This window comes from Pristis pectinata, chromosome 6 (assembly GCF_009764475.1).
Source record: "Pristis pectinata isolate sPriPec2 chromosome 6, sPriPec2.1.pri, whole genome shotgun sequence".
NCBI classification, from domain to species: Eukaryota; Metazoa; Chordata; class Chondrichthyes; order Rhinopristiformes; family Pristidae; genus Pristis; species Pristis pectinata.
In genome coordinates, this window is record NC_067410.1 from 99,869,364 (window position 1) to 99,881,808 (window position 12,445).

Here is a 12,445-nt window from a genome sequence, read left to right on the forward strand (position 1 = left end):
AAAATAAATGTCCCAAAATGTCAGTGCACCTCAGTTAAACTAACACCTATAGTAGGAAATGCTGCAGACAATTTCATGTGAAAAGCCCTATGACAGATTGAAAGTCTGTTCTGTTCAATATCATGAGATCATTCATGAAGGTGGTGGCTGAGTCAGGGTTTGAGCAAAAAAACATGTGCCATTAGCAGAATTCTGGTATAATTTTGGAAATCTTTCCTCCATTGACACCTTCAATTGTACTTGAGGAAATGTGGCAGAGGGAGTATAATGTGAGAAGATGTGAGGTTATCGACTTTGGAAGAATGAAAATGAAAATTACTATTTTAATGGACTGAAACTACAAAATGTGGAGGGGCAAAGTGATTTAGAAGTCCGATTGCAGGAAATGCAAAAAATTAACATTCAGGTACAGCAAGTAATTAGGAAGGTTAATTGATTGTTGGCCTTTATTGCACAGAGTATAAACATGAGGTGGTTGTGATACAACTTCACAGGGTGCTTGTGAGACCACATTTGTGTACAGAGTTGGTACCTATCATTAGTTAAGGAAAGACATACTTGCATTGGTAGCAGGGCTGAGAAGGTTCACCAGGTTGAACAGATTGGGCCTATACTCATTGAAGCCTTTAAGATTCTGTAGGGAACTAACGGTGTTTGGTGAGTGGATGGTTGTCCTAGTAGGGGTATCTGTGAGGATGTTTCCATTAGTAGGGGTATCTTGAATTGTTTTAGAATAAGAAGTCACCCATTTCAGATTTTTCCCTCTCAGAGGGTTGTGAATCAATGGAATTCTGTAGCCCAGAGAGCTGTGAAGCTGCAGTCATTGAATATATTCAAAGCAGAGATTGGCTGATATTTACATTACACTGGAGTCAAGAGTTATGGAGAGAGTGTAGTAAAGTGGAGTTAAGGCCAAGGTTGGATCAGTCGTAATCTTACTGAATGGCAGAACGGACACAAGTGGCTGACTGGCCTCTACTTGCTCCTGTTTCTTATGTTTATATGTACAGGTTTGTGTCGAGTTAAATGGAATTGAAGCTCTTCTGCAGCAGTGAACACTAAGTGAGAGAAGACTCAGCCCATCCTTGAGTCAGGAGCAACTAATACTGATCACAGAACTGTGATTGCAGCACAAGAGACTGCGGATGGACGGCCTGGAAATGAAAAGATCAAGAGTGGGTAAAAGGCATGGAGGAGGGAATCCAGAACTGTGATTCCCATGTATCTGCAATCTGTTTATTGCCATTGTACTGGATTCCTAAGGACGTTAGGCTGCATTGTCAGCTTCAACTTTGGTCCACTTATCAGTATTACAGTTGGCAGCTGCATTGAAGGTCTGTGAATTGTTAGTTTCTGAGGGAGACCTTGAAAATAATAAGTATAATTGAGTAAAATATCCCAAGGTCCTTCAGAGGAGGATAAGCAAACATTCCTATTACATAGTACCCAGTCGACTGATGCAGCTGGGCTGAAGGAATGACAATATATATTTGTCAAAGTAGTGAACGACTTGGATGGAAACTTTAATGTTATAATGTTCTTAGAGTGCTAGACCTGCCTGTGTTATAGGCCAAGGATTAGTGCGTGGGGGATAGGAGTCAGGATGTAATGAGGTGCTGAAGAAATAAATTAGAAGAATGAGAAGTGACCTTATTCAAACATATAAGAGTATAAGCAGACTTGACAGGGTAGGTATTGCGATCTTTCCATCAATGGGAGAGTCATGAACAAGGGGACATAGCTGCAAAATAAGGGGCTGGTAATTAAAAACTGAGGTGCATGGAAATTTCTTCCCTCAGAGGACAGTGAATCTCTGGAAGACCAGTTCCTGAGGGTGGTGGAGGCCAAATCATCAGGCACATTGGAGATTGATTTGAAAGATTGATTTGAAAGGCACATTTGAAAGATTGAGAATTGAAGGTTATGGGAAACTGGCACAGAAGGGGACAGCATAGATCAGCCATGGTCATACTGAATGGCAGGGCAGGCTCAAGAGGCAGAGTGGCCTACTTCTGCTCCTATTTTCATGTTCTTGTGTCAAAAAGCACCAGTGATGGAGGAGGTGGATACTGAATACAGTGACAAGTGCTGCCTGAATGGTGTTGAGTTTCTCAAGCTGCTGTGGACAATGACACTGTTCACCTGAAGTTTATAGACAGTGGAAGGATACGGGATATAATTTTATAATCCAGAATCCCAGATACCATCCTGATCCTAGTCAAGATGCTGGAGTAGAAGCAAGCCAAGCTCAATCCTGAGGGACTGCCTGAGAAGGACAGTCACAGTGTTGATTGCCAATTCTCAACTCATCCAAAAATGTCCATGGAAGATAGCAGGTGAGGTGATGCCCATTTTGAGCAGATGCACCAATCAAAGACTATCTATTTCCTCTGAAATTCAGTATTGTCAACATCACAGAATGCTGTACATTCAACTTCCTGAAGATCACTGTTGACCATATACAGACCATCCCTGACATGCTAAAGAGAATGTCTTCACTTCTTTGAAAATGTGTATTAATCTTTGCTTAATTAGATATTCAGAAAAAGCTTCAATCAAAAGATATTTAGAGATGGTCAACCCTAAAGGAGTTTTTTACTAACGAGACAGGTTGATAGGGTGATAAAGGTGTATGGCATGCTTGCCTTTATTAGTCGAAGAACTGAGTTCAAGAGTCAGGAAGTTATGTTGCAGCTTTATAAAACCCTAGTGAGGCCGTATCTGGAGTATTGCATTCAATACTGGTTGCCCAATTACAGCAAGGATGTGGAGGCTTTGGAGAGGGTGCAGAAGAGGTTTACCAGGATGCTGCCTGGATTAGAGGGCACGTGCTATAAGGAGATTTGGACAAACTTGGGTTGTTTTCTCTGGAGCGGCGGAGGCTGAGGGGAGGTCTGATAGAGGTTTATAAGATTATGAGAGGCATGGATAAAGGAGACAGCTGGTATCTTTTTTCCCAGGGTTGAAATGTCTGATACCAGAGGGCATGCACTTAAGATGAGAGGGGGTAAGTTGAAAGGAGATGTGCAGGGCAAGTTTTTTTTAAACACAGAAAGTGGTGGGTGCCTTGAATGCGCTGCCTGGGGTGATGGTGGACGAAAATACAATAGGGGCGTTCAAGAGGCTCTTAGATAGGCACATGAATGTGCAGGAAATGGAGGGATATGAACATTGTGTAGGCAGAAGGGATTAGCTTAGTTGGGCATTTGATTACTAACTTAATTAGTTCGGCACAACATCATGGGCAGAAGGGCCTGTCCCTGTGCTGTACTGTTCTATGAGACTAAAAATAATAAAGATTGAAGATAGTGATAAACAGAAATACTGGTCTGTAGTTTACCACAGAGGCATGTTCTCTCATGGGATTCACTTGCAGCAACAATTATAAATCCAGTTTAAGGTTAGTTAACCAATTCCAAGGAGAGAGAAGTACCTCAGTAATGTCAGAGACAAACTTCTTTTGAGGGAAGGTTTTTGTTACTTTTTCAGTAATTTGGTCAACGTGGTCACATTTTGCAGAGCTAACAATATGTCATCTCATGCTATGCCGCATTTTGATTCAGTTCAGAGCCTTCATGCAAGACTTGGGTTCAGGGAAATCATTTTGTTTTTAAACACTGGTGATTTTGCTGGAAGAAGAGGGTGCGTGGTGGCCAGGGAGGGAAGATGGTGGTTGGGGATCAGGCAGTTGGATCCAGTGGCGGCTGGATCTGGGTTCAGTAGTGATTTGGGGGTTGGACATAGTCCACCAGTGATCAGGGGGTAATAATGGTGAAGAAATGTAGGCCCAATGTGTAGTTGGAGGCTACGTGGGGGAGATGATGTTGCAGTGATGTTGGGAGCAGACCATTTACTGGGGTGGAAGCGGAGGAGTGGAATGATTTAATTGGGTAGATTATAAGGATGACCTGACCCTCATCCCACTTTTGTTTAAACCATAAGTGAGTGAGTTTAACTACCGTTTTGAATATTTTAGATTTTAATCTTTGACTCACTAACAATTCACTCATTTCCAGGAATCAAAATTCAGCCTGTTTTTGGAATGGGGGTCTGCTGTGTCCATCCAGTTATCATGTAAAAAATAGGGAAGAGTATTTTTCTCATATTATAACTTCTAATGCCAAACAATGGGCTTTGATTTAAGAGATTTGGTAACATGAGTAAAGATGTCTTAGTGTGCAATTTGGATTTTATCACAAAAAAATAAAGCAGCAAGGAACAAGAAATGTAAAGCAAGTACTTTCAGTAAAGTAAAGCTTATGATGCAAAAGGATTTGGATGTGGTCATTGATCATTGCCTTAGAGTAACTAGTTAAGGTTATCCATTTAAATAGTGCCTACAACACAATAGAACATCCAAAGGGGCTTCACAGGAACATTACCAACTAAAATTGATGCTGATATTAGCATAGGTGGCCAAAAGCTTGCTCTTAGGTTAGAGAGAGAGAGAGAGAGAGAATCATGGAAACACAAGGAGAGAGAGAGAATCACAGATAGACACAGGGACAGAGAGAGAGACAATCACGGATACACAGGAATAGAGAGAGAGATTCACAGACACACACAGGGACAGAGAGAATCACAGATACACACAGGGAGAGAGAGAGAGAGAATCACAGATACACAGGGACAGAGAGAGAGAATCACAGATACACAGGGACAGAGAGAGAGAGAAAATCACAGATACACACAGGGACAGAGAGAGAGAGAATCATGGAAACACAAGGAGAGAGAGAGAGAATCACAGATACACACAGGGACAGAGAGAGAGAGAGATTCACAGACACACACAGGTTGGCCTAGAAATTTGACCCCAAAGCGCTGGATAGTTCAGTGCTCTGTAACTGAAGATGAACTTTGGATGCAAACAATCACTTCCAGCTCATTTCCTTTCATTCCCAGCCTGAGGTCCATTTGTAAATCTGACATGATTTTGGCATCATTCATTTATTTTTGTAACTTATAGTAATTTTTAATGTCTTGCACTGTACTGCTGCCGCAAAACAACAAATTTCACGACATGTGTCAGTGATAACAAACCTGATTCTGATTCATCACATGCATGTCAAGTGATGTTCCCCAAGCAATGCACCTTAGACCTTAGGCACTGCTATAGTTTGCAGAGCAGGTTCACAACTTAGGCAGTCATTGGCTCACCAAACCAATGCCAGTAACCATAAGACCATAAGATATAGGAGCAAAATTAGGCTATATGGCCTATCAAGTCTGCTCTGCCATTCAATCACTGCTGATTTTATTTTTCTGTTCTCAACCCCATTCTCCTGCCTTCTCCCTGTATCCCTTAACCCCCTGAACAACTCAAGAACCTATCAGTCTCTGCCTTAAATATGAGCAATGACTTGGCCTCCACAGCCCTCCGTTGCAACAAATTCCAGTAGCAGTAAAGTAACAGTGTACACATTTCCAGACTGTGGTCTTTAATCTGCGTATTAAGGAGGGCCAAAGGGAGAAGTTTATGAAGGGAGTTCCTGAGCTTGGGACCTGGACAACAGAAGGTGCAGCTGCCAATGTTGAAGCAATTAACAGTAGGAATAATAGCAGGCTCAATATTAGAGAAGCAGAGATATTTCAGATGGTTTTAGGGCTAGTAGTGATTACAAATATAATCATATATTTGGATCAATTTCAAGTGCATATATGACTCATTGTTGTGCACAATTAGCTCTTTTGATCAATCCATTGAATATAAAACAAATGACCACCCAGACTTCATGACTTGAAGCACTAGGTAATAAATGCATTGGAGAAAGGATGATTAAATGTATGATTCAGCCCTTTTAAAATGCTTTTGTATTAAGAATTTAATAATCCAGCATGGATTTTAAAGTGGGAGATTAATAAATTTGCAGGTGACATGAACATTGGTGGTGTTTGATTCCCTTGATCGGAAGAGACTGAGAAGGGAACCTGGTGTGGGTACACAAAATTGTGAGGGCAAGAGATGGGGTAGATAGTACCCTAGATGGGGTAGATAGTACCCTAGACAGGGTAAACAGAGTGTATCAAACCAGAGAGCATAGGTTTAAGGTGAAGAGTAAGAGGTTTAAAGGGATTCTAAAGAAGAATCTTTTCACCCAAGGTCAGAGAGACATACACAGAAAGAAGCCTTTCAGTCCACCGAGTCCGTGGTGACTTTCAACCACCCATTGAGACTAATTCTATATTAATCCCTTTGTTTTATTTTCTTACATTCTCATCAACCTCCCTCACTTGGAGCAATTTATAGTGGCCAATTAAGCTACTGACCCGCATGTCTTTGGAATGTGGGTGGAAACTAGAGCACCCAGATGAAACCCACATAGTTACAGGGAGAACTCCACACAGACAGCACCCAAGGTGGAAATCTGGAATGTGCTGCCTGAGAAGGTGGTGGAGACAGGTACTCCAACAGCATCTAAGAAGCATCTGGACGAGCAGTTCAGGGCATAGTAGGCTACAAACCAAGTGCTGATAAATGGAAGTAGTATAGATAGGTTCTTGATGGTCAGCATTGACATGGAGGACTGAAGGGCCTTTTTCTATGCTTTATGATTCTATGACTCAGTGACTCTTTGAGATTCTGCCCAACGGCAGTTACCAGATCTTAAGTTGGCAAGGAACAGGCACTGTAGAATGTGGATTTGTAAGAGGAGAATTCTTTCTGATCTCCTGGACTTCTCTGAAGAAATTACAGATCAAGCAGATAATAACATTTGCCATCATGTAATTTAGTTGGAGTCTAAGTATGCTTTTGATAGTCTCACATGTAAAATTTATTAAATTTTAAACCACTAGGATCTACAGTAGGATATAAGACTAGATGAAAAGTTGCTTACAAAGTAGAAACAAAAAGAACTAAAGAGAGGTATGGTTGAATTTTATCTTGGAGGAGTGAACAGGGGTGATTTTAACCTGGGTTACAAAAGTAAGTGAGGGTGGGCATGAAAGCCATAGGGAATCCATCAGAGAACCAGCTCTTACCCATTGATCTGCATCTAACTCTAGCATTTTAGGCTTCTTCAAGACAGCTCAGAAATGTGGACTGCCTATTAAAATATGCTAATTGCTCAACCAGAGTGATATCTCAATCAACTTCCAAATTTAATGGCATATTCATGAGTTTACTGGGCTTCCTGAAACCAGTGAAAGCAGGGGAACAGAGTGGCACCTAAATTAATTGTTTTAAGTTCATGGCAGGATACACTAAATACCCAGCACTCCCAGATGTTTTCTTAGCTACACGTGAGAAGGGTTTATTCTCAGTACTTTAAGTCTGAATTTATTTTCTACACCCTGTAAGTTTTTTGAATTACATGTGTGTGGTTATGAAGCTTGAGATTAGATCACCAATGACAAGCAACAGAGTGAGAATAAGGAAATATAATGAGATAAAATTAAAGGCAAAAGTGCAAAAGGAAAGGAGGATGACAGTTCACATTGAATTGGGTCAGTGTAAGGATTTTACTGGCGTCAGTGAAAATGTAAAAGGAAACAGCATCAAAACAACTGAATTGGCATACATAAGTCAGTGAGGTGCTCTGGTGTGACTTTACTTGTTGGAAAGAACTGTGAAGTAAAGTGAAGTTCACAGTCCCTCAAAGAGATAACTAGTGGTTTGTTTTGTTCACTTGGTACCAAATACCTCATTTCCTTCATTTTGCAATTTCATGGCTGTACTTTCAGCAATTTGTCACGCAAAAATTTTAAAAAGTTAAACACAGAAGGGAAAGTGTAACAAACAGTAGACACAGAGAGACACAAGAGACTGCAGATGCTGTGATCTGGAGCAAAAAACAAACTGCTGGAGGAACTCAGCGGGTCAGGCAGCATCTGGGATGCTGGGTCTCAACCCAAAACATTAACTCTCCATTTGCCTCCACAGATGCTGCCTGACCTGCTACTTTTCTCCAGCAGTTTGTGTTTTTGCTGCAAATAGTAGACACATTCACTTCACTTTAGAATATGGACCATTGTATTGAAAAATTGTAGGATAAAAATTTTTCCTCAGTTGAATGTACCATCTCCATAATATAGTAAATTAGGCATTAATTCCAACATCATCAAATTCTGACAGTGAAATACAACATGCAGATGATACAATATCACATACTCAGTGCATGCAATAAGAGCCCTTTGTGGTTGAGATTTCTAATGCACTTTCCTATTTTTCACACCCAGTTCATTGGTACAAAATTAAAAAACAGCAAAACAGAGCAGAAGAACCCGTGCGCCAATCAAAAGCAAGGCAAATGGCTATTAAATGATAAGGGAGAGCAAACCATCTGAATGATAGCAAGGAGATCTTATTAATGAAGAAATAATGGGTTTTGTTAAACATGTTTTTCAGGTTGCTCAAATGTCGCACCGTTTATTTACAGCGAATGTAAGTTTCATTTTTGCACTTACCACACGTATACTTTCTTGGTTGAGGTCATCATCTGGGTTCACACCGACTCTGTCGTACAAAGCAAATGAAGAGAATGAGTGAAGGCATTACTCAGAGAACTGTGGCCTTCTGTGCCTGCACTTTCATTACATTATCCCTTAATCCTGAGCCCAATTATTAAAGCTTCCAAATTCTTGGATGATTTTGAACTTGGCTTCAGTTTCCAAATACTGGAACCTTAATGAACTTACCATCATTAACTTATAATATTTAACATTAAAGTTGCCTAGTCAAAGGTTGCACTGAAATAGGAATATCAATTACATGTGCGTGGTTAAAGCTTAAAGCTTCATAAACTGGTGGACAGTGAGGTTCTCTGTGTGACTTTGCTTCTTGATGGTGTTTGTGTTAGGAAATGCTTCAACTGCATGAAACACTGTGGGTGTGGCAACTGTGCATTTTATTCCAAATTTATGCAGTCACTCTTCAGTGGAATCTTTTCCTTGTCTCTCAATGTCCAAGGCACCGAGTCAGAATACAGAGTCCAACAATCCTCCTTGATCAACAAACAATTGGCAGGAGGATCCTGATGCAGGGTTTCGACCTGAAAGGTCGAGAATTCCTCTCCTCCACAGATGCTGCTCAGCCTGCTGAGCTCGTCCAGCCGATTGTTTGTTGCTCCAGATTCCAGCATCTACAGTCTCTTGTGAACACTCCATGATCTCTGCACTTCTATAACTTGGCCCTTTGTTTACTCCTGATTTTAAGTGCTCCATCACTGGCAGCCACATTTTCAGCTGACAAGGTCCTGAACTTGGCAATTTCCTTCCTCCATCTCCCTACCTTTTTACCTCTATTTCCTTCTTTAAGACACATTAAAATCCAGCTTGTAGTCTGCCCTAACATTGGCCTCTGCAGCTGGAGTAAATGTCTGATAATCTTCCTGTGAAGCATCTTTTAAAGTTTTACTATGTTATAAACAGTTTATAAATGCATTCCATTTTTATTCAACAAAAGAGCATGTGAGAGACTTGCTTCCTGTTATCAATAGCATTGGTAACAGAGAAAACCCTGAGCAAAATTAAAATATTTTAATCTGCTAAACAATGTGAACTGGTTGAATACCATCACAAAGGCACTGCATTCACCATTTCAAGTAGAAATACTACTGCAATATAAAAAAAGAGATCTTGACCGTAATGGGATCATAGATAAGCTCACAATTTAAAATGCAACACGACAGATGTTCATTTTTTTAAAATCACAGATCTTCTTTTGCCAAAATACAATATTATTTCATGAAGGAAGCACACTTGGCCCAGACTTTGCTGCACTAATAATGATGAGGCTAGAAATGCTTGCCGTTGTTACTTACAACAACTTTTGGCATCTACAAATGTGAAATTAAAAGCAGGAACTTAAGAAAATGTTGTCAGTGATATCTTGCTCCTCTGCAGTCTTGGCAAATGGGGTACTCATGAGATCATCATCATGCTGTGAACCTGGGGCAATTACCGACTGGTCTTGCACTAAAGGCTGATGGAAACTTCAGAAGAATGAGAGGGGATCAGCAGGAAGGTCGTTTCCACTGGTAGTGAGACTAGAAATTGGGGTCATAGCCTCAAGATTCAGGGGAAAAGACTTAGGACAGAGATGAGGAGGAACTGTTTTTCCCAGAGAGTAGTGAATCTGTGGAATTCACTGCCCAGGGAAGCAGTAGAAGCTACATCATTAAATATATTTAAGACGCAGTTAAGTAGATTTTTGCATAGTAGGGGAATTAAGGGTTATGGGGAAAAAACAAGTAGGTGGATCTGAGTCCATGGCCAGATCAGCCATGATCTTATTGAATGGCAGGGCAGGCTCGATGGGCCAGATGGTGTACTCCTGCTCCTATTTCTTATGTTCTTATGTTATGTTCTTTGGCCAAGTTCGATCAGGAGTAATTGAGTTTTAAATGGCACAGAAAGTTATAACTGCAGAGCAACCTCTCTGGCCCTGACAAATTAATTTTCATATGTGAAGACTTGTTAATATTACTTATATATCGTTTTGAATGTTGCTTTAAAATTTTTCTCATTTATGTTTTTCATTTAATTCCATGTGTATTCCCCAATCTTCATTTTGCTTCCTATACAGTCATCTAAAGGAAGGTTATATTTTTGTTTCTAGTTCCTGATTTGCTGTCAATGAGAATTCTTCAGTGTGATTGGTTGAACAGCTTCCCTACACTTAGCCTACTCACAGACACTATAGATTCCCTTTATAGAACAAAGGATTCAAACAGATGCTGGAAGATTAGAAATCTGCAGAGATACCATTAATCATCTGTGGAAGCTGTCTGTACATGAACCAAATATTGAATGCTGTGACTACAATACAAAAAAATTCATGAGCTACAAAATGCTTTGAGACATCCTGAGTTCATGAAAGTACTACACAAATGTAAGCTTTATCTTGTTCTGGGTATGTGAGGTTCTTTTCTTCTGAATTAGAGTGGATTGAGAGCACTCCTGAGAATTTCTACAGCAGTGAAGGCAATTCCTCTTCTGCTGCCATTGGGGGTTTAGAGATTTTTTTGGGTACCTAAATAATAAATCTGAACTAGTTAGTAAATTAGTGTAGAAGATGTCGACTATTTTCCCTTGATAAGACAAATTTGCAAGTTGCTGCAGAATTTAATTAAAAGCCACAGTGTGTTTACAGATTGAAAAGCTGCTGACGCAGTAGCTACAAGAAAAAGCTGAAAAGAAAAAAAGATGCTATCAGCATTCTCCACTGCGGTTCAGCAGCAAGATACTGCATTAGCAGTGCAAAAGTGGTAGCCACAAGCCAAAGCTTACACGCTGTTCTTTCTCTCTTCCATATGCTGAGTTATTGGTAGTTTATCATTCACAAAGATGATGATGTCACAAATCTCATCTGTGGCTACATACATCGCTCTGAAGTTTGAACCTTGATGGACAAAGGCAGTTGCATAGTAGCCATGGAAGTCTGCGGTTATGATGTTTGAAGCTGCTGCTCTGTGGACCTTTATGCATGAAGCCTATGGATTTTGTTGATCTCGCCAAACCTGTCATGACCTGGTCTTGTTCAAAACTGTCAATGAGCCCTCTCCTAAGCTATATGGACGTCCTTGGGTTTGATGCAAGCCCACAGGAGGCACTTGTCGGGTTGTCTCTGAACTTCTTGTAAGGGCCATCCTTCGTTCTTCAGCTGCCCATGCAGGATATGTTTCAGTAGTGAGCTCTCATTCTGAAGATGCACCCAGTCCACTTAAGCTGTGCTCTCTGGAGCACTTCTTTGATCCTGGTTGGTGGTACAGGACTTCAGGCTTCTGTATCTCCTGCCTGATGGTAGCTGTGAGAAGATAGCATAGCCCAGATGGTGGGGATCTTTGATGATGGATATTACCACTTTGAGGCAGTGCCTTGTGTAGATACTACTGATGGTGGGAGGGATGTGCTGGTAATACATTGGGCTGAGTCCACTACATAGGATCTTGTTGGTTGTCAAATTAATTGCCTAAGATTGCTTTTTCTCTGCTTCAAATTCCTTACCCCTGTGTCTGCCACCGTCTCCATGTTTGAGGCGACACTTGCGGGCTGCCCCCAGAACACTCTATGCAAAGATGCATTTCACTGTGTGTTTCGATGTACATGTGACTAATAAAGATCTTAATCTTAAATCTTAATTTCTTGGTCTTCTGCTTGGAAATTCTCATTATTAAGCAAAGGGAGTGCACGTAAAACCACTTGAGCTGTTTAATGTACTCCCAGTGGATAGTCTGTGCTGTAAGACTCAATGACTTGATAACTCCATGTCTCAGAATTATAAAGCAAAGATGTTAAGGCCATTGAATTGTAGTAGATGTCCTATTTAGTAGGAGGAGGGTTTTCATGCTGGTTAATGACTTTTGTCAAGCAACCATCTTTGGACATGTCTCTGCTACATCTTTCTGCGTTTACAACTGAAGATAGCTATAAATCAGTCACAAAACCAATCCTCAGTTCCATGTTTAAACTGCCAATACTAATAAGTGATTCTCCCATAGAGAGG

General features: G+C 40.6%; 1 protein-coding gene across 1 annotated transcript in view; it reads right to left on the bottom strand.

Moving 5' to 3' along the window:
• Window positions 1–12,445, bottom strand: part of LOC127572097 (sodium/hydrogen exchanger 9-like) — a 363,415-nt gene that overhangs the window by 61,395 nt on the left and 289,575 nt on the right. Inside the window, exon 13 of the mRNA XM_052018976.1 lies at window positions 8,407–8,455. Coding sequence (XP_051874936.1) covers window positions 8,407–8,455 — 49 coding nt within the window. The remainder of the gene's footprint in view (window positions 1–8,406; window positions 8,456–12,445) is intronic.